Source organism: Thrips palmi, unplaced genomic scaffold (assembly GCF_012932325.1).
Source record: "Thrips palmi isolate BJ-2018 unplaced genomic scaffold, TpBJ-2018v1 HiC_scaffold_11, whole genome shotgun sequence".
Classification (NCBI taxonomy): Eukaryota; Metazoa; Arthropoda; class Insecta; order Thysanoptera; family Thripidae; genus Thrips; species Thrips palmi.
This window is the reverse complement of record NW_023144622.1, coordinates 5,228,196-5,248,816: the sequence shown is the minus strand read 5'-3', so window position 1 is coordinate 5,248,816 and position 20,621 is coordinate 5,228,196. Positions and strand designations below refer to the sequence as shown.

Genomic DNA, 20,621 nt, shown 5'->3' with positions numbered 1-20,621 from the left:
AGGCGTGTGGCCGAGCGGCCAGGCGGACCGCGTCCCGCTCCCGCAACGACGTGGACGTGGGTTCGATTCCCGCTGGGGCGCCCTTTTTCCTTGACGCGAGTCCCTGAGCCCCCTGTCCTGTCGGTGTCTTTTTATACCCGCTCCTCGTTGGCGGCGATCAAACTCGATATCTTACTGCAAACAGGCGACAGGCCGTCTGCGCGCGGTGCTGCGCGGGCCGCAGGACGAAGGACCCGTCCTATTTACAGAGGCGCCGCCAGAACGCCACTCCCAGTGGCCCGTCAATAAGTATACACCGCTGCGATTCCGCGCAGCGCCTGTCTCTCTCGCACTCACGGCGCGGCCCGCAGAGGTGCGAGAGAGACAGAGCGACGGAACGCGCTGATCGGCCGGACGGGCGCGGCGCGGCTCGGTGCCGGAAGGCCCGCGGTATCTAGGTGCCAATCGCCAATCGGACGGATTATTGATGAATCACGGATTGGCCAACTAATTGGCCGGCCGCCGTGACGGCGGCTTCGTAGAACCATTCTGTGGAACCACTGTGTTTCATTTGAGACGCCCCGACGATCCTCCTCTTCTGTTCTGCCGCCCTTCCGAGGACCGCGCCCGCTGCGTGTCCTGCACGCTGCCTCCGAGCGAGAGGGCTCTCTCTTGCACTCGTGGGGCGAGACTGGCCGACAGCAGCCCCCGTTCGGAATCAGTCCGCAGTCCTGACGTGGGGCCTGCGGGGCCTTGGTGCGGTTCGTGGACCACGCGAGGGTCATTGTCGGCTTCTCGCAACGCGGGGGCGGCGGGGGCGGAGGGGGCGGTACTCGGAAGGGCGCCCTTGGGCCTGCAGAACAAGCAAGCAGTCCGCGGACAGGGGGCGTCTTTTAATCACAAACGAATGGACTTTGTCGGGAGTTTGGGCCCGATCCTGGCGGTCATTTCGTAGCGGTTCTCATCTGTGCTTCTCAACCCCTGCTTGCAGCCCCGCCCCGCGGCCGCCATGCAGCCCCGCGAGTAGTGGGGGCCTGGCCACCCCTTCCGTCGTCGCCGCCACGCGCCGCCACGCCCCGCGCCGCAGCTGTCAGCATCACGGCCTGCACGGCCTGCTCCGCCGCCCCTGGCGCCCACAAAGGCGGCACACAAGGCTGCGGCGGTGGGGGCGGAGGGGGCGGCGTGGCGGGGCGCGGCGCCGCGGAGAAGCAACAGCTGCTCCACCCTGGTCCGCCCTGCCGCTGCCCCGCCCCCGCCCTGGCGGCGAGCCTGGCCGTCCTGGCGGCCAGTGCGCGCGCTTCGCGGTGTGGCGACGCGGGCCGTGGACTCGCGTCCAGGGCGAGCAGGGCGTCGAGGCCGACGGCCGGCATGGCGGGCGCCGCGCTCCTGTCGCTACTGCTGCTGCCGCTGGTCGCGGGCCTCGAGGACCTCACCGACGTCGAGGTGTTCGCTAACTTGACGGAGGACGCCACCGCGGCCGTGGCCCCCGAGCCGCCGCCGCCGACCACCAGCGCGCGGAAGTGCTGCCCGCCGGGGCTGAGCATGTACCGTGTCAACGCGCCCGGCTGCGACAACCAGGTCACCTGCAAGATCCCGGACGACGGCGACGACGCCTCCGGCTCCTCCATCCTGTGGTCGCTGCAGGCGGGCGCGGCCGCGGGGGAGTACGGCTTCCCGACGGCGTGCCCCCGCGAGCGCTGCCACCTCGTGCTGCTCGGCAACGCCTCGCACCCCGCCCAGCACCCCGACGAGCCCCACTGCGTGGACAAGCTGGTGGAGACGGACCACAGCGGGCAGATGCTGCGGCAGGTCATGGCCGGCATGGCCTGCATCAAGGGGGCGGAGTTCGGTAAGCCCGCCGGGCCCGCCAAGCCCGCCAGGCCCATCTGGGTGCGGCTGCGAGTTGTTTTTGTTTTGTTTTGTGTGTGGCAAGGTCAATGAGGTTTGTGATACCGACGCTAAAATAGGCTTCGGAAAACAAAATGGCAGAGAAAATCTAAAACAAAATGCTCAGACAAAATGCAAAAACAAGTCTCGCGGCCAGAGCGCCTTGCTGGGTAGGCCGTCCCGTTACACTGTGGTGCATGGCCGTGCCCGGGATTGCCTACCCCGCAGGCGCTTTCCGGAGCGCGCGCGGCGTGCGAATGCTGAATCTCTCCAGAGGCCCTCCGAGGGCCAGATACGTTGACGACACTGTAACCTTCCTCCCGGTGGCAGGCTACGACGTGGGCAGGAGTGCGGACTCCGGCGGAGCCCAAGCAGGCCGTCTGCGCGCGTCGTCGCCCTTCCCCGGGGTGCCCGTCGTGGCGTTCCGCAAGTGCTGTCCGCTGCACCAGTCCTACGACCTGGTGACGCGCATGTGCACGGACAGCGAGGGCGCGGCGGAGGACGCCGAGGACGCCGACGAGGCCTCGACGACGCTGCCCGGCATCGTGCTGCCGGCCGACTACCGGCGGCGCTCCGTGTCCGCGCTGCTGGCCCGGGTGTTCGACAAGAACCTCACCGCGCTCGTGGACATGAGCGTCGGGCTGCCGGACTGCGAGCGGCCGCGCGGCCCCCTGGCCGAGCAAGAGGAGGACGAGGACAGCAGGCGCAGCTACGACAACATGGTGAGGACGCCGACGTGGCGGTGCTGGGGGAAGCCCGGGGGAAGTCTGACTCCAGCGTGGTGCTGCAGGCCCTGCTGGACGTGGCGGTGTTCGAGCTGCCCTGGGACGAGCACCTGGTGGACGCGCAGGGCATGGCGACGGTGAGGCCCACGCCACTGCGTTCGGCCGCCGAGGACGTGGAGGCCATGGCCGTGGAGGACGACGGCCCCACGCTGCGGCTGCGGCCCGGCGACTACTGCGTGGACGAGGCCCTGGGCGGCGCGCAGGCCGGCGTCGCGGACGGCAAGGGGGCCAAGGAGGGCGCGCTGGTGGTGAAAGCGTGCCTGTCCAGCGCGGACGCCACCCACGCCAAGGTGTGCCGCCGCTTCGGCTGCTTCCGGAAATGCTGCGCGCACCACGAGTACTTCGCGCTGTCGCACGGCTGCGTGCCCCGGCCGGACGGCGGCCCGCTGCGACCGCAGGTTAGTTCAGCGGTTCTCAACCTTTCTCGGCTCGCGACCCCAAATTTGTAGCCAAAAATTTCCGCGACCCCCAGGAAAAGTTTCGCGACCCCACGGGACCCCTCCTTTAGCATGCCACTGCGTCTGATCCGAGGCGGGCATTTTGCTCCCTCAACGGGCAATTGGTCTTTGGACCTTCCTTTAGCATGCCTCTGTTACGGAAAGCGATTATCAGTCTTAGTTTGGGAGCAGTATTGTCTCAAAGTTAGCCAAAACGCTCAGAAATGTCTTAAAAAATCATGTTTTGGGTCGATTTTAAGCAGCCACTGCGTCTGATCCGAGGCGGGCATTTTGCTCCCTCAACGGGCAATTGGTCTTTGGACCTTCCTTTAGCATGCCTCTGTTACGGAGTGCGATTATCAGTCTTAGTTTGGGAGCAGTATTGTCTCAAAGTTGGCCAAAACGCTCAGAAATGTCTAAAAAAAATCATGTTTTGGGTCGATTTTAAGCAGCTACTGCGTCTGATCCGAGGCGGGCATTTTGCTCCCTCAACGGGCAATTGTTCTTTGGACCTTCCTTTAGCATGCCTCTGTTACGGAATGCGATTATCAGTCTTAGTTTGGGAGCAGTATTGTCTCAAAGTTGACCAAAACAGGCACAACGATTTTTCAAAGACATTTCTGAGCGTTTCGGCCAACTTTGAGACAATACTGCTCCCAAACTAAGACTGATAATCACACTCCGTAACAAAGGCATGCTAAAAGAAGGTCCAAAGACCAATTGCCCGTTGAAGGAGGACGAAATACCGCCTCGGGTCAGACGCAGTGGCTGCTTAAAATAGGCCCAAAACACGATTTTTCAAAGACATTTCTGACCGTTTTGGTAAACTTTGAGACAATACTGCTCCCAAACTAAGACTGATAATCGCACTCCGTAACAAAGGCATGCTAAAGGAAGGTCCAAAGACCAATTGCCCGTTGAGGGAGCAAAATGCCCGCCTCGGATCAGACGCCGTGGCTGCTTAAAATCGGCCCAAAACACGACCCCAGCTACCTCGCCGCGACCCCTTAAAATTTTTTCGCGACCCCAAGTTGAGAACCACTGGGTTAGTTACACTTAAGCCCCAAAATCTCTCCGAACAGTTGCAAACTAAACGAAAAACTCTCACTCCTCCAGGTGCACGACCCGCCGCCGCCGTTCAACCTCAACATGTCGGAGGGCTACAGGGAGCAGACGGCGGCCGAGCTGGTGGCCGCGGCCCAGGAGCGCTACCACCGCGACCAGCGGCCGCAGCAGGTCACCTTCTCGTCCGTCGTGGACAACGTGTGCCCCGACAACCGCTACGACCTGGACGAGACGGACGAGTGGTTCATGGACCGCTTCGGCACGCTGTACCACACCGGGTGGCGCGAGATCGCCACCACCGTGTACTGCATGGACGACCAGGAGTCCGTGGTGCCCGGCGTCTACAACGTCACCGTGCTCGTGTGCTTCGCGGACGAGCCGCTCAAGGTTTGCCGGCACACCAAGTCAAACAAGAAGCTATTGTCGATGACTATCAGATTTTTAGTGTATTTTGTGTGAGATTTTGCACCTCATCCAGTGTACTGCCTGCTTGCTCCTGCAGCTGGAGGAGGGCGGCCGGCTGCTGGCCATCGCGGTGGGGCTGCTCATCTCGTGCATGTTCCTGGCCGCCACCCTGGCCACCTACTGCTGCCTGCCCGCGCTGCAGAACCTGCACGGCAAGACCCTCATGTGTCACGTGTCGAGCCTGCTCGTGGCCTACCTGTGCCTCGCCATGACGCAGCTCTTCACGTGGCGCTTCGCCGAGAAGGACGACTACCTCTGCTCCATCATCGGTACGCAGCACTACGCAGTGCGCTGCGAGGCGGAACCGCTCGGACCTCTCACTCGCACTCACGCACTAGACGTCACGCCGTCTCTCTCTAGCCGGGCCCCGTCTCTGATTGATCAATTTTTCATCAAGAACAATACCTGCTCTATCGTTAAAATTATTGATGACTTCTGTTTTATCAATGACGAGGAGATCTCGGGTCTTCACCAAAGATGAACACTCCCACAATCTAAAAACAAAAACAAAATAAACGTAAAGTTTTTTTTTTTTTTTTTTGCGTTTTGTTCGTCTGTTCTTACTAAAGACTAAAGATTAATCGGATAGCCGAGGCGAAGACGACGCGAACGAAAAGGGCGCACCGTTTATACACGGTAAACACTCCCTCCGAGATCAGATCGAGTCTAAACTTAGAGATAGAGAGCGCGCGCGAGCTAGCGCGTGTGTCTGTATCAGTGGCGATTTTACAAGGCTAACCTTTTTATATTGCGTTTTTACTATCGTGAGTGGGCGAAAACTGGCAGGTCTTTCGCAGCCTCGCCTCTCAGTTTTAAGTGCGTGTGTGTGTGTGTGTGTCAGCAAAGGGGTGTGTGTGAGAGTTTTTTTTGTGTGTTTTTTTTTTGGGGGGGGGGGAGGGTTGCTTACGCACTTTTGCCTGGGCTGATCAGTATGCATGCTGAAGGTGACAAGAATATAGAGCGCGATTTATCGAGACGAGAATATTTTCACTCTTTGAATTCTAATTCGACGCGAACCCTTGTTGGAGTACGGCGTTTGGCCGAAGTCGAGCACCGTGTCAGTGCCCCCCCCCCTTTTCCCCCCTTCCCCCGCTATTTGGGGTCGGCCGATTGTTTACACTTCGGCGAGGTGGGGTGTAAACGCGTGTGGCTTCTTGGAGTAGATCCATGTGTACAACAGTTCTTTGTGTCGATTTGTAATGCACTTTGCGCCCTGCTGGGTAAAATCGCGCGTCTCACTGAAATAGCGACAAGATATAAAAAAATCTCATTCAACGAACGTTAATGAAAGCAGATGATCCGTCGCATTTCACATCTGCTGTGATAGCCGAGAGGTTAGAGACGTGGGATCGAGTTACCGTGGGCGGGCGTTCGAATACCAGCGTCACATACGTTTTTTCGACTTACTATCCTAAGGGTGGTGGTTCGAGGCCATCCGAGCGGAGCCGTGTGCAACAGACCCACATGCCGGAGGTTCGACTCCTAACAAATATTTCCATTTAATTTTACTGCCTCACCCAGTGCGGTTGAAACCCGTGAACGTGAGCCCACTCCATGCATGGGATGTGGTGGTCCAGGGAGTAGAGGCGTCGGTTCCCAATGATGGTGTCGGCGGTTCGACTCCCCCAACTTCTTGCGAAATTTTGACCGGGTCGGTCGAGTCCTGTTGCGTCAAGAACCCACCTCACGCCGATCCCCTCATCATGGGCCGTGGTGGCCGAGAGCGTAAAGTCGTGTGATCCCGATGGCGGGGTCCGGGGATCGAATCCCATCATTTCATTACATTTTTCGACCGCCTTCCTCCCACTGCAACTCAAACCCGTCGTCCAACACGCTGCCAGACGTACAAGCGTGATAGCGTAGTGGTCAGAGTCACATTCACCTGGCCCCTCCGCTGTGGGTGTCTAAAAAGCAATCCGCTTCGGCGGGTTGGCCTCGGCACTGGAGCGATGGAGTATTTGATCCATCAATCCAGACCATCCGGTGTGTGGTTGCGGATGGTGCCTCCTTGACTCGTCGGGGAGGCGATGATAAGTCCTTTGAAGCTGGCCTAAAACGCTGTATGTTCGGTACGGGAGCGCCGGACAGTGGGGGTACCATGGGGTACACAACCAACCCTACGAAAACAAGAAGCTCCCACCAAACCTCTTCTCTGTCTGAGTCTCTCTCTGTCTCTCTGTCGTCTCACTCTACGTCCCGCCCCTCAAAGAGCTTCGTACTGGGTGCTCTCACCCAGCTGCCTGAGCTTTGGGGTCCTACTGGGTCCCCCGGCGAACGCTTGGGTCGCTGACGGGATTAACCCCAGGTACCTGATAGCACCGGTTCCCATCCCGAACACCGAAGTAAAGCAGGAGGCCTCCCCATTAAGACTGGGGAGGGGGTGTAGAGCTCAATTTTTTTTTATTTTCCCTTTCAAATTTCTCGGTTAATACTTGTTTCTGGACTCGAGAGTAAAAGCACGCTGACACCTTCATGTGTATAGTAGTTTTAAGTATGTTTCAAGTGTGAGGGTATCATCTGCTAAAAAATCATATCTAAAAATTTAAGTGTTTTTACATAATTACGTTTTATTTTAAAATTTTTGTCTATCTATTTTTCAACAGAATATTTGTCTGTTTTGCCTGTTTCAGGTTACGTCGTTCTGTTCACGTTCCTCTCGGCGTTCTCGTGGCTCAACGTCATGTGCTTCGACATTTGGAGAACGTTCGGGTGAGCAATCAGAGGGATAAAGAGAGAGAGGGAAGGAAGAGGGAAGGAAGAGGGAAGGAAGAGGGAGGGGAGTGGAGCTCAATGAGACAAACCCCTTAGGTCTCTGCGATACCGCTCGGACCGGCTCGGACGCACCACGCACCGGCACCGGCGTCGTGGGGTTGCCTTCCCCCTCCCCTCCCCCCTTCTCGACCTCATCGTCCTAATAGTTGTCGCCCCTCTCCGCCCTGGACGTGGCCGCGCGGCCGGCCTTGAGGGCGCAGGGCGTGGACGCGACGATGGCACGAATGCTCTCTCCGAAATGACGCGCCACCTGGAAATACAATGTCGACTTCCTGGCACTCATGAGTGGGAGCATGTTCCCGCGCATTTGCCGGTGTAGTTTACAGCGGCATTTGTCAGTGCGGTGGACAGCGGGTCGTCGTGGAGTCCCGGGCACACTGTTTTTAACAACGGGGTGCTTCCTCTGGAGTGTGGTGGTCCTGGATCCTCCCCCGCGACGACTGACAGCCTTTCTGTGCCGAGACTCGTCTGCCTCGGCGCCGCATTCGTGGAACTGCAGACTGAGAGTCGTTTTCGTCGCTCTGTCTCTCTCGCACTCATGGGCCAAGTCCGGAGAAGCGAAGCGTGCTAAATCTGAACCGCGGTTTGAAGCCATCCCTCCGCGCCTCCTCCTTTTCCACTCTCTTCAGTCTTTTTGCAGTGCAGGGCGCTGACCGTCCGCGCGACGTGAGTGCAGACAAATGGCAGTTGACAAATGAACGGCATTAGGACGAGCAGCGATAAGGGTGGCGTTGAAGGGTTGGGCGGGGAGGGAGGGGGAGGGGGGAGAGGGGGGGGGAGAGGGGGAGGGGAGAGGGGGAGGGGAACCCCGAGACAGCACTGTGCTATCACTTGGCCGTGCTCAACGCAGCTCAATGTTGGTCCTTGTGCACCCCCTCCCTCCCTTTTCCCTTGGCCTTTGGCCGCAACAGGCGTGCGCACACACGCACACGTCCGCAATCACACACACGCACACACACACACACACACACACACACACAGAGCCAAACACGAGCCAGATAACCCCATCCTTCCAGCTGTTGCCCGATAAAAAAAAGAAAATAAAAAATACTCGCGCGGGATTCGACAACGTGGTCGCTGCGAAGGGACACTGGGTCGCCTTGCTGCCGTAGGGCTGCCGCAGGGCTGGCGGCATGCCCCCCAGGAAGGCCGGCCCTTCGTCCTTGGAGCCCATAACGCCGAAGCACAACGAGGCGACACGCTGGGCGGCCGGGCGCCGAGGGGCCCTCGGTGAAGGAGAAGGACCCCACGGCGAAGGACCCCTCATGAGCACGAGCAACGACACGCGAGTAATTGACCCAAATGGCCCGTTTAGCTTACCTGCGGGGCTGATTCCGAACGGGGATCGCTCTGTCCCTCTCGCACTCATGGGGCGAAGGGTGCGAGAGGGACAGAGAGGCGTAGCTGGCCAGCCTGACGGCGCGCTTCGGCAAGCGGCGGAGCGGCGGTGCGCTACCTGGGCGGTACACTAGTACACACCGGATCCCGCTGGCCTGCCGTCGGCCCGGCCGCCGTCAGCCCTAGACGCCCTAGAGACCGCCTCGACGCCCTAAATCAACTCATTAACGAAATTCGCGCCCTGCCCCGCCTGCCACGCCCAGAACGTGGGCCCGAAGTCGTCGCGGAAGCACACAAACAAGGAACAGTCGGCCACCGCGCCGCGCGAAATAATCGAGGACGCTGTCTTCGAGTTCAATTCGATCAATCGGTTTTTCCGGTGCGCTTAATTTTTCCAGAGGATTTAATGAAGGCGCTGCGAGCGAGACAGAGTCAACCCTTCCGCGCAGCGCGTTCCTTCCGCGCCGTTGGGTTTTGCCCGCGCCCTATCACCTGAGCCCTCTCCCACCCCTTCTACCCCCGCGACGAATGTCACTCTACTTCACGGGTCACACCTCATTTGCACGACTCGACGTGTTCCCCAAGTGTTGTTGCTGATGTTGTTGTTGTTGTTCCGCAGGGGCATGACGTCGTCGCGGGCCATCAAGAGGTCCAGCGCGTCGCGGCGCTTCCGCTGGTACTGCGCGTACGCGTGGGGCTTGTCCAGCGGCATCCTGGCGGCGTGCGTGGCCGTGGACCAGTGGCCCGGCAACGACAAGAGCCTCTTCCGGCCGCAGATGGGCGACGGCTCCTGCTGGTTCCGCACCGAGTCGTCGGGGCCCATCTGGGAGAAATGTACGTGTATTCTTTTGCAGTGTTTTAAATTGGTTGGATTGGTATGATTGGTATGTTTGAATCCACAGCCTACGCGCTGCTGATCTTCTTCGTGGGCCCGCTGATGGTGCAGACGTGCTCCAACCTGGTGCTGTTCGTGCTCACCGTCAAGAACTACTCGCACATCAAGAGTGAGATCAGCAGGCTGCACCAGGCGCCCAACTCGAGCAAGGTCAAGAAGTTCCAGGCCGACTCCAACAAGTAAGTATTCCACCACAAGGAGGCCATCCCCACGATGCACCAGAGTCGTGAGGTGAGGTTAGGTTAGGTAAGGTTAGGTTAGGCGGGGCAACCGTTTCGACCCTGGTGCATCGTGACTCTTTTGTTTTGTTTTGCCGGCGTGCCGACACTGAGCGCCTCCCCTCTCGCTGTTGCAGGCTCAAGATGAACGCCAAGCTGTTCGTGGTGATGGGGGTGACGTGGGTGCTGGAGATCGTGTCCACCTTCTTCCCGCACGAGCACGCCGTGTTCTACCTGTCGGACGCGGCCAACGCGCTGCAGGGCGTCATGATCTTCGCCATCTTCGTGCTCAAGCGCAAGGTGATGCGGGCGCTGGCGGTGCGGCTGGGCCGCGCGCCGCCGCCGCCGGCCTACTCCACCAACCCGTCCATCCAGACGGACTGCCGCCTGCACCTGGCCGTCCGCGGCAAGACCACCAGCACCAACACGCTCTTCTCGTCCGACTACCGGAACAGCTCCTCCGTGCGCAACGCCGAACTGTAGAGCAAGTCCACTGGGAATCGTTGTCGAAACGGAGGACTGAGTCGCCCTGCTGGCTGCCGGTGACCCAGGCGGCCCCTCTCTGCGCGGCGGGCAAACTCAGCGCGCGGGATAGTGACGTTTCCTGTGACTGTGACTGATACTCTGCGCGTGGGGTATCGCAGGCGTCACGTTTTCCTACTTAAAGTAACTCGTTTTTGTGTGTCCCCATGAGGCCCGCGTCTCCTAAGTAGGGGGTAATTATTCTTATGATTGTGATAAAATAATTAAGTCCTATGGCTGCTCTTAGAGATATTACGAAAGGTAACAAGCTTGAGTGCTGAGCTGATCTCATCAACAACTGCCGCCTCTCTAATTAATTTTTCCAGTGCATTGTGTTCGGAAAAATCAGTCGTGCTCTCCCTGTAGATTATGCAGCTATCGTTACGTATGAGACGTTCTGCTCTCCTTCGCTATCATGCATTTTTAATTTTTTAAATATTATCATTAGACAGAATGTGTTTTTGTCAAAGTCTTTGAGAAGCCCACCATAGGCATCCGGTTGAAAAATATTATCCTCGATCCCGACGCGTCTCAAAAATTTGGATTGATAGTACAGTAACCGTTTTGTTAAGGTGAGATGTATTTTATTTTTGTCCCATAATTTTGTACTGCAACATGACTAAATGTAAATTATTCGTGCGTGTGAGCTTACTTGTGCCATGAGAACATTCCTGCTGTGTTATTTATACCCGCCTCTGTGAAAATTGTACTGCGTTGTACTGCTATGAATGTTTTAATAAAACTGACAAAAAAAGAGAAGCCCGTCGAATGTGTTTGGTTGGTCGATCAGGAGCCCCATTCTTATCAAAATGTAAAACAGCTCGAAGGCACAGCGACGCGACGCTCCTGAAAAGAAGGCGCCTTCCGAAACCGGAAGTGGTCAAAAGACCGCGCCACGGCCCCGTGAAGCCTCGCTTCCGCTAGCCTCGCGCCGCGCCGCTCGGCGGCGACGCGTCACGCTACGGCAACGAATCCAGGGGGCCGTGGCGCCCATCTTGCTGGCTTCGCCATTTTCCAGGGCAGGGCTGACAACTTTCAATCCGACGGACATTGTAAGTGTTTTCGTTATTTTGACCCAAGTTGGCGTTAATTCTCAAGTTTAGGACCTTCTGCTGTCCGGGGCGGATCTTGTTTAGGGTGCATGTACCGCTGCTTGGCGGCGTAATGCTAGAATCGCTGTAGGCTTGTTCACCGCGTTACCCTTGGGTTGTGGCTTGGGTTTGGGGGGGCTCGCGGACGCTTGGCAGTGCAATGGTATACAAGAAAATGACATCTTTCAAGTTCTCAATTTTGAAAATTTGCTGCGACAGTCGGACGCTTTGACGATTTTCGAAACTCTAGCTCCGCCCCACTCTAAATTCGACCACTGTTAGGCCAGTTATTCATCCGAAGTCTTGACAACAGCCAAAGCTTGCGTTGCACTCGCATCGCCATTGCCTGAAAAGTTGCCTTACTTGTTAATAAAGGTTTGCCATAATTTGAAATCAGAAATCGTACGTTTTGTTTGTTTGGAATTCATTTTATTTGTATTCAAAATTATATGACAGCTCCAAGTAGGCATCTGAGTTCGTTTATTAGTCCTAGCAAAATGGATACCTGGCAATTTCCATTAAAATTTTCCCTCCAAACTGACTGAATTGTGAGTCGAGCCGGTTCGGGCCCACCAATGCCTCATTCGAGCGCGAATGTCACTTTATTTAGCTTGTCGGACAATTTTTCTCATCGGGGTGGGATGTCAAGATTATTTACTTTGTTTTTGACGCCTGTACGTTACGATGTTTGTGTTTCCAACTGTCTGAAGTGAGGTTAGATCTTATGAAGGCCCCAGTTTCTAAATACTGTCCCTCTTCATTGAATGCGTTCTCACTGAAATTTGTTTATCCCCAAAGTTTGTTTACTTGACTTCTTACATATGTTGTTGTTTTTTGTTTTGTTTTAGGTCATTAACTTGAGACTGGTGTTAAACCCATTTCCGCAGCCATGACGGCTGATGTCGAGAAGAGCCCACATTGCTTGCTGTGTAACAGTAGGGTGGGAGTTTCCACTAGAAACAGCTGCCCCATCTTTCAGCAAAATGTGACATCATCAGAGAGAACTGTTGCAGCCACCATCGGTTTAGTCCTTAATCAGGAACTGTCTCAAGAAACAGTGCACAGCGATGTGGTCAGTACATTTCAGATATAATTGGTTGACTTTCTGCGAGGACGTCAATGTATTCAATTTTTCGCTTATGTTTAGGTTTGCAAAAAGTGCTATAAACTGTTAAATGAATTCGATGAACTGGAAGAAAGGCTTGTTGAGCTACGGATGGAATTGTCCTCCAACTACAATCGTACTCTAGCCAAGCGAAATGGAGACCTAGTGGAAGAAGAAGCTGAGGATGAGGAGGCCTTAGATGAGTCAGGTTGGGCTGCTGACGATCGAGAATACAAACCTCAAATAAAACTACCATTGGAGGATGGTAATGCACAACCATCTGCTAGAGGTCGTAAGAAAACCATGGTGAAGCGGACTATTAAAGTAGAGCATGTTGATGGTGAACAAAAGGTAAATTTTGTCTCTATTAAGCAAATTACTGTTAGTCTCTCATTTACATAATTTAATGCCTAATTTGTTTTGTGCTACAGGAGAATGAAGGTGAGGGCACAATTGTTGAAGAGTTTGAAATTGAATATGACGCCAATGATGTCCCTGAAGCTGAAGAGGGAGAAGGTGCAGAAGGAGAAACTGCTGAAGATGGACCATCAAAGGTCAGAAGAAAAGCCATAGTTCTTGAAATTTATTGGCTAACCGCATTTAGATTTTCTTACTGTATCTTTATTATTTTCTCCAGGTTGAAGATGGTCAAGAGTCTCCTAAAAAAGTGTCATATCCTCAAGTCAAAAGAAGGAGGAGAATGGCAAAGAAACGAGGCCGCAAACCTGCCATTAAGGTGAAACCAGAGGAAACGAGACTTGTTGAAGAAATGGTGGCACGTGAAGAGGGTCAATATGTGTGCTTGGTGTGCACTGATCAGAAGGTTACAGGAGATGACAAAACTATGACTCTGCACATGCGGGACGTGCATGAGTTCAGGCTATACGTGTGTGACATTTGTGGTGCAGTATTCCGTAAACGCACAGAGATGTCTACTCACTTGGATGAACATGTGGCTAATGAACAAGGTGATTTCCAATGTGAGGTGTGCAACCGTATTTTCAGTAATTTGCGTCTTTTCCGCATCCACAAGAGAATGCATTATCCTACATCCAAACTGCACACCTGTGATACATGTGGGAAACGCTACAGGTGAGCTTGCCTTTGGTTTAACAAATGTGCATGATGTTGGCTTAGTTGTCAATTGCTTAATGCGGTTTTATTTTCCTCTTTCTTTCTTAGTTCTCGGAATCTGTTGGAAGAACACATCAATACTCATACAGGAGCCAGGCCATATGTGTGTCAATGTGGCAAAAGTTTTGCTTCTAAATACACTTACAAGGCTCATATTAGAATTCATGAGCAGCGTCCTCGCCCCTTTGCTTGCACTGAATGTGATAAAACTTTCCTGACCTCTCAAAATCTGACACAGCATCTTCGAACACATTCAGAAGTCAAAAACTTCATTTGCAAGCAATGTGGTATGTACTTAAGATTCATGTGCTATCTTCGGTCTGTATTAATGTGATCCTAATGTTGCTATTAATGTTACAGGTAAAGGATTTGGCACTGCCCGAAACTTGGAGGTGCATGCAATCGTCCATACAGGTTTCAAGCCATTTATTTGTAGGATGTGTGGCAAAGCATTTGCACGAAAGGCTGAAATTCGTGACCATGAGCGTACTCACACTGGTGAGAAACCATACCAATGTGAGTTCTGTGGTGCCACATTCAGCCAACGTAGTAACTTGCAGTCTCACAAACGAGCTACTCACTACGATGACAAGCGCTACAAGTGTACTGAATGCACAAAGGCCTTCAAGAGGCGCCGTTTGTTGGACTATCACATGAAAGCTGCCCATACTGGAGAAAGACCTTATAAGTGCAACACATGTGATGCTACTTTTGTGTATCCTGAACACTTCAAGAAGCATCGTCGTATTCATACTGGTGAAAAGCCGTATCACTGTGAGGTGGGTATTTCAAATTTATCAGTGAATTTCCAATTTTGTAGTTTGCACTTCTTAATTCAAATTTATTATTTTCTCTCCAGGTGTGTGGTAAAGCATTTAACAGCCGTGACAACCGTAATGCTCACCGCTTTGTCCACAGTGACAAAAAGCCATACGAGTGTTTGGTTTGTGGAATGGGCTTCATGCGGAAACCTTTACTCTACAACCACATGCAATCTCAGGTATGTGTGAAGTAACTTAATGTTGATGGATTACAATTTCATCTGCAACAAAATGCTCACAAGCCCTTTTCCTACTCTTTCAGGGACATCTGAATGACACCATTGTGGTTAACCAGCCAAGACTAACCACAGAGGAGGATATCATAGCAGAAGGTGGTGAAGAGATGGAGATGACTATTGTTGGTGAAGATGAACTTCAAGGAGGGCAACCTGTAAGTCTGGCCAAGTTTAATTGATTTTGTCCAAAGCCTGTGCTGTTTGCTGATGCTGATAATCTTTTTGTCTTTTGTAGGTGTACATAGCAGAACTGAAAGAACATGTAATCATTCAAGATGGTGAAGATGGACAAGAGCGCATTGTGTTGAGAGATGGTCAAGATCTGCGTGAACTGGCTGAGCACCACATTGTGACAGAAGGGGGAGTAGGCCATCTCATCATTGACGGACAGGTTCGAGATTTTTTTTTTTTTGTAAACTTTCATAATATTTTCACTTTGTAGTATCTTCACAGATGAATTCATTTAATTAGGCTATTAAACTTTCCTGTTTTACTTTGTATTGCAGCAAGTTCAATTTGCGGATGCCTCTGATCTTGCTGGTATTGAGCAAGTTGAGGGTGAAGGCGGGGAGACCTACACTATTGGAGGACACCGTGCACTCGTCGTACCAGCAACACCACATCTTGCAAACTATGGAGATGTTGTGGAACATGATGGAGAGGGAGAAATCATTACAGGTCTTCAAGACGGTGAAACACAAGTGGTCCAAGGCGAATCGGGACCTGTGCATCTTGTTCAGATTAAAATACCATCGGGAACTGTTGGGGATAAGACATGGTTGAACATTGTACCATCATAATGACTGTTAGTTTTGTTAAGATACTACTCTATTTTTCTTTTCCCCCCTTCTAGACATTTACTACATCCTCATCAGTGTAGTGAATGTTTCATTAGGTGACTTGTGTGTTTAAAGTAAAGCATTAGTTTAAGTTCTTCAGTAAACTGGTTTTTAATATTCTTTGTTGTGGTTGAGTCTAGTTTGACAAATAGCACAGCCACTGTAATGCTGCAAAGAATTGTTCCAATTCTGAATCTATCAGACACCAATATCTTCATTCCTTACTTCTGGCATCCAAAGATAGAATTATAGAAAGTTTTTAATTTGATGGTGCTTTGAGATGCATGTGTTCCAATATTTCCTTATGAAGTTGTAATAAATTAATTTAATAAAGCTAGTCTGCCTTAAGCAGCGGAAAGTCTTCTCTTAGTCATTGTCGTTCCTCACACAAGGATGGCTGTGAACTGCTGCAAGAGCCAAACTTTCCACTTCCATTGCACAAAATTCAATAGCTTTGTATATTTTGAGTAAATGTCTATGCCAGGTAATCAGTGTTGTACATAATGTTTTTATGCATAGGAAGAGTGTTGTTAATGTTCTTAAAACCAAGTTTGTTTAAGGAGTAGACATTTATGTACAGGCAAAATATTTTAAGTAATGTTATTTAAAAGAGAATGTATGTATTTCAATATTCAACAATTGACTCAAAGGATAATTATGTGATAAAATGCAAGAGCAAGAGTTCAATTTTCGGTTTTGAAGTGTCCATTTAAATATCTTTACCACACCAAGTTCTGATTCTGCTTTGTCTCCAACAGATCTACGACTGTTTCAATTTTGTCATCCTTTTAGTGTATACCTTAAATCAGCTTGGTTTGGATATGGTTATAAATGCTTCACAAGTGCCAAAAGCCAAGGGGGCAGATATTAATTAATTATGTGAAGCATTGTTCACCTTCAGCCATTTTACTGTTTTGCTCCTTTTATCACTCAATTTTTCTTGCAGTGATTATCAGATCAGCAAATTGAAGTTTGCTGTTTCCTCTCTATGTGCACTCTTTTTCTTTCTCTTTTTGTGTGTGTCTGTGCGTGCTTGCGTGCGTGCGTGTGTGTAAGGGGTGGGCGAGTTATTTTAACAGGAGGGAAATCTGCTCTAAGCCAGCTGTTAGCATAGTGTATGTCTGGCTGTTGATGCAGTACAAAGGGTGCAATTTCTGCCATAGCACAATACACGATGTTTCTACTACTGGCTCACAGTTGATTTTTCTTTTTAGGAATTATCATTCTATTCAATCTGTGTATCAAAATGAAATGATTGAATTTCTCTAGCTGTGCCATTTATGTGGTCTGTCATGAAATTCTGAGTTGTTTTTTTTTGTATGTTTTTTGGGCTTTTTTTTAATTGATTGATTGTGGAAATTATTGTCTCAAAAACAATAATAATTCTTAGCCTGGTACTGTACTTACCAAGGAACATCTTTATTTTTCATCACTCAAATCTAAAAATATTCATTTCTGTTTTGAATCATTATCATGTGTTGCTTTGTTTTTCAATATAAAAAGAAAGGTGTTCAAATACACTATTGCATATTTGCCAACATACAGGTACTTCAGTGTATTTTTAAGTGGTATGGTAATCATTTCGTCATAATGTATGTGTGTGCAGTGGGTGTTACCATTTATGGTGCCATTTACGTAGTGGAGTATACCAAATGCATTAGATACATTTTTAGAATGTTCTGTTCCTTGTGTGCAGCCCATACTACTATACCATCTTATCATATTGAAATAGGATTTTATTTGGCAACTTGGGGCTACATGTTCTAAGTTGTTAGTTATAATGTATGTACTCAATGTGGTAATTGAGACCTAATGTCGAAGCAACATTAAAACTTAATCTCCCATGCCATTGTCTCAAGTTATTTTGGAAGTGAAACGAAGAATAGTGCCCACCTCTGAGCTCTCCTTTGTTCAGGTGCAACACAGAACACAGATGGAACCGGAGACACGAGCGCTGAATGGCCCCCCAACCGGAAATGGCAGTCAGAGGACCCCTCCTGCCGGGCTTTCCTTGCCAAAATTATAGCTGGGCATGACTTCGGAAACCTTGGAGGCAGCTGAGAGTGGAGTGGCATGCCATGGGGCGGGGCAGACAGCCCAGCGCAGCGCGCAGCCAAGGCGTGGGTGTGAGCGTGAGACAGGCTAGGGTAGGGTGGGGGTAAATAATCCAGTTTGGGGCTCAGCTAACAAGATTTGTCTGTGACCTTAGGCGCATTGAAGCCGTGGACTACCCAGCACCGCACCACTCGGGGGACACGTTTAGGGAAGGGACGGGGAAGGGCAGTCGAACCCCGACAGGCCGACGGGCAGTGGCCGCGAGCCCGCAGCAGCATCAGCTTGCAGCCCCAAGACTACTCCCCAGAGGAATCGAGGGAAAGCCCGACAAGAAGCAATCAAGAGTCATCTCCGGCAGCACCCGCGTTGCAGTGTGCGCGCAGTGCGTGGCTGGTGGTGAGTGTCGAGCAGTGAGGTCGCCGTCGAGGACTCCTCTTCCTCGCGGAATGGAGGCTCGGCATCGCCAATCACAACGTCGCGGCCGCAGCCAAGGGGCTCGACGTGCAGCTCGGGGCATGTAGCTTTAGCAGCTCGAGGCTCGCAGCTCCGGCGCCCCTCGAGGTCGCCGTCGCCACGGCACAGCCACGGCGCTCAGCCCCGCGCTCTCCACGGGGTCCGCGGGCCGGCGGCGGCCGTGGGAGCAGGATGAGACGGACTGCGGCCAGATCTGCCTAGTGTTCTGCATCTCCGTAAGCAGCGTGTTCGCGCTGGTCGGCCAGGTGGTCGCCTGCCTCCTGTACCGGTTCGGCACCTTCGGCGGCAACCCCCACGAGCACTGGCAGTGCCTGCCGTGACGATGTGGCGACGCCGTGACGTCACCGTCGAGTGACGGGCGGACTCGGACCGGCGTCGCAGGCACACCGCCCAGGTCAGTTGCCTCAACTCGCGGAAGAATAATATTTTATTTTATTTTCGGCCGGCTCCGTGCCAAGGGACGCGGTCGACGCGACGGCCAAGTTCAAGTTGAACCAGCCGAGCGATTCCGCAGGACCGTTTCGTCGCTCTGTCTCTCTCGCACCCCTAGACAGGGTGGCGAAATGACTCACCTGCACCGCTCGGCAGCTTCTCTCGCTTCCCTTCTCACCTTGGCTCTGGTTCTTGCTCTGCCACAGGTCTGCTGCCTGGCCTGCCAACATGCGTCCGCGCCTGCAGTGGTGGGCGGAGGAGGCCGAGTGGCTGGCCGCGCGGCTGGACCGGTGGCTGGCGGCGTGCCAGGGCCTCGGCCACGGCCTCGGCCAGGGCTACAGCAAGCTGCACTCCAGCGACAAGGCCGACAGGCCGGACAGGCCCGGCAGGCCGCCGCGGACGAGGTCTGCACCCGACGCCGCCGCCGTGCCCCGGAGCAACCCGTTGAAGGCATGCGCCCAGCGGCTGCAGAGCATCGGGCGCACTGCGCGGCCCGTCGTCGCCGGCACCGCCACCCTGGCCGTCGCCCCTGCAGCACAGTGTGCCGCCAAGGCGTGTTCCAGGCCACGCCGGCGCCAGACGCCTCAGCCGCCCAACACGCCCAACGCGGCCCCGACCGCCATCGTGTTCGAAAAGTGCCGACCGCGGACCGGGCGCAGCACGTCGCCGTCCATGCCCGCCGTGGACATCGTGTACTACCCCTTCCGCGTGGAGAACTGCGTGGTCTGCCGGCAGCTGGGTGCCGCCCCCGCGTCGACGGCCACGTCGCTGGCCGCGGTGCCGTGCCCCCAGGAGGGCTGCTGCGCGCCCTACGTGCCCTCGCCGCAGGAGCGCGCTTCGGGGGCGTCGGGCGCGCTGCTCTTCCGGGACCACGTCGACCAGCCCCAGGATGACGCCCTGCCTCCGCCACCGCCGCGTCCGAACTGCGGCGAGCGGGAGCCAGTCATCTCCATGAGCCAGGACTACATCGAGGTGCGGTACCAGCCGCCGCCCACGCCCCCGATGGAGGAGCAGCCGCCGCCGTCGTACCAGGCAGCCATGCGACGCGCCGCCGTCTTCGACCGCCAGGGCGACAGCGTCATCGGGGACCTGGCCTTGTTCTCGCCGCGCTTCGCCCGGGCGCCGACGCCGCGGTACAGCGCGTACGTGTACGGCCTGGAGGACGACGAGGATGACGCGGAGGACACCATCTACTCCCGCAACGACGTGCCCGCCGTGCTGGAGAGGGAGATGGCGGCGTGGCAGGCGCCTCGGCCTCGGCCTCAGCACGCCTCCTCGGCGCGCTACCGCAGCCGCAGCAAGTTCTCCAGCGTCATGTACGAGACGCAGCGCATGTTCGAGGAGGCCTTCCACGTCTCTGCCGAGGAGGTCCCCGTGGCGGTGCAGCTGCCGTCGCGAGGCCGCCAGGTGGGGCCGAGGCCGTGCGGGCAGGGTGCAGGCATGACCAGGGCGTGGTCCCTCCACGACCCGCACCGCGGCCCCAGCGCCGCCTCCACCGCGGGGCTGCGCGAGGTGGACATGCCCCACGGCGGCCTCGGCCCCGGCCTCCGCAGCCTGCTCAGCATCCGACGGCGGCCCGGGGGCGGCGCGGGGGCGGCGACGGGCCGTCCCTGTGGCGGCGCGGCTGGGGCGCAGGCCTCGGCCAGCGGGGCCAGCACCAGCCGCGGCCGGCAGCAGAAGAAGGTGGTCGTCGGAGAGCGCGGCCTGCGAGGGCCGGTGTGGCCGAGAGTCATCTTGACGTTCGACCGCGGCGTGACGCCCTACCAGCCCTACCAGGCGCGGTGAACGCGGCGGTGAAGCCCCAGCCCCACCCATGTGCCTTCAGCTCGGACGGTCCCCGCATCGTGTAAAAAAATAAATAAATCACAGACTAGTTTTTAATTTAGCTTTGGATCTCTTGTAATTGTGTGTGCGTGGAAAGAACAATAAAGGCTCTGTACAGGTGGAATGCGTCCTCCTCCTCTTCTTCTTCTCAAAGCCGCCGAGCCAAGTCCCTAAACGGCGGACGACGAATGAAATTCTTTGCCCCAAGCCACGCCTGAGCAAAGCCAGGGCAAATCAACGGGACCCC

At 54.4% G+C, this 20,621-nt stretch overlaps 3 protein-coding genes across 8 annotated transcripts; all 3 read left to right on the top strand.

Moving 5' to 3' along the window:
• Nucleotides 1–1,452: 1,452 nt before the first annotated feature.
• Nucleotides 1,453–11,122, top strand: LOC117639695 (the record flags this gene model as incomplete). Its single annotated transcript, XM_034375571.1, has 9 exons — nucleotides 1,453–1,828; nucleotides 2,197–2,588; nucleotides 2,657–3,049; nucleotides 4,205–4,540; nucleotides 4,656–4,887; nucleotides 7,249–7,327; nucleotides 9,348–9,562; nucleotides 9,631–9,802; nucleotides 9,979–11,122. Coding segments are annotated over 9 exons (2,541 nt in total), but the record flags the coding sequence as incomplete, so codon positions are not given.
• Nucleotides 11,123–11,312: 190 nt separating this feature from the next.
• On the top strand, nucleotides 11,313–17,436 carry LOC117639446 (zinc finger protein 436-like). Of its 6 annotated transcripts, none has more exons than XM_034375106.1 (11): nucleotides 11,313–11,415; nucleotides 12,303–12,526; nucleotides 12,602–12,910; nucleotides 12,991–13,113; nucleotides 13,197–13,651; nucleotides 13,742–13,980; nucleotides 14,054–14,472; nucleotides 14,553–14,693; nucleotides 14,777–14,905; nucleotides 14,986–15,141; nucleotides 15,257–17,436. In XM_034375106.1, exons 2-11 carry the CDS (start codon nucleotides 12,344–12,346, stop codon nucleotides 15,548–15,550), a joined length of 2,448 nt encoding a protein of 815 aa, XP_034230997.1. In that variant the 5' UTR covers nucleotides 11,313–11,415; nucleotides 12,303–12,343; the 3' UTR covers nucleotides 15,551–17,436. The 6 variants fall into 6 exon arrangements, with proteins under 6 accessions (XP_034230997.1, XP_034230998.1, XP_034231000.1 ...); XM_034375107.1 differs by lacking the exon at nucleotides 11,313–11,415 and adding an exon at nucleotides 11,473–11,617; XM_034375109.1 differs by lacking the exon at nucleotides 11,313–11,415 and adding an exon at nucleotides 11,624–11,829.
• A 1,127-nt stretch (nucleotides 17,437–18,563) lies between these two features.
• LOC117639336 (atherin-like) lies at nucleotides 18,564–20,616 on the top strand. The gene is made up of 2 exons (XM_034374900.1): nucleotides 18,564–20,396; nucleotides 20,493–20,616. Exon 1 carries the CDS (start codon nucleotides 18,779–18,781, stop codon nucleotides 20,333–20,335), a length of 1,557 nt encoding a protein of 518 aa, XP_034230791.1. The 5' UTR covers nucleotides 18,564–18,778; the 3' UTR covers nucleotides 20,336–20,396; nucleotides 20,493–20,616.
• Nucleotides 20,617–20,621: the final 5 nt, after the last annotated feature.

What these genes read in the sequence shown, in the direction of transcription:
- LOC117639446 (XM_034375106.1), top strand. Translation starts at nt 12,344, where the DNA reads ATGACGGCTGATGTCGAGAAGAGCCCACATTGCTTGCTGTGTAACAGT. An exon ending in AACTTCAAGGAGGGCAACCT is followed by an intron (nt 14,906 to 14,985) that starts GTAAGTCTGGCC and finishes TGTCTTTTGTAG; the next exon opens with GTGTACATAGCAGAACTGAA. An exon ending in ATCTCATCATTGACGGACAG is followed by an intron (nt 15,142 to 15,256) that starts GTTCGAGATTTT and finishes TTTGTATTGCAG; the next exon opens with CAAGTTCAATTTGCGGATGC.
- LOC117639336 (XM_034374900.1), top strand. Translation starts at nt 18,779, where the DNA reads ATGCGTCCGCGCCTGCAGTGGTGGGCGGAGGAGGCCGAGTGGCTGGCC.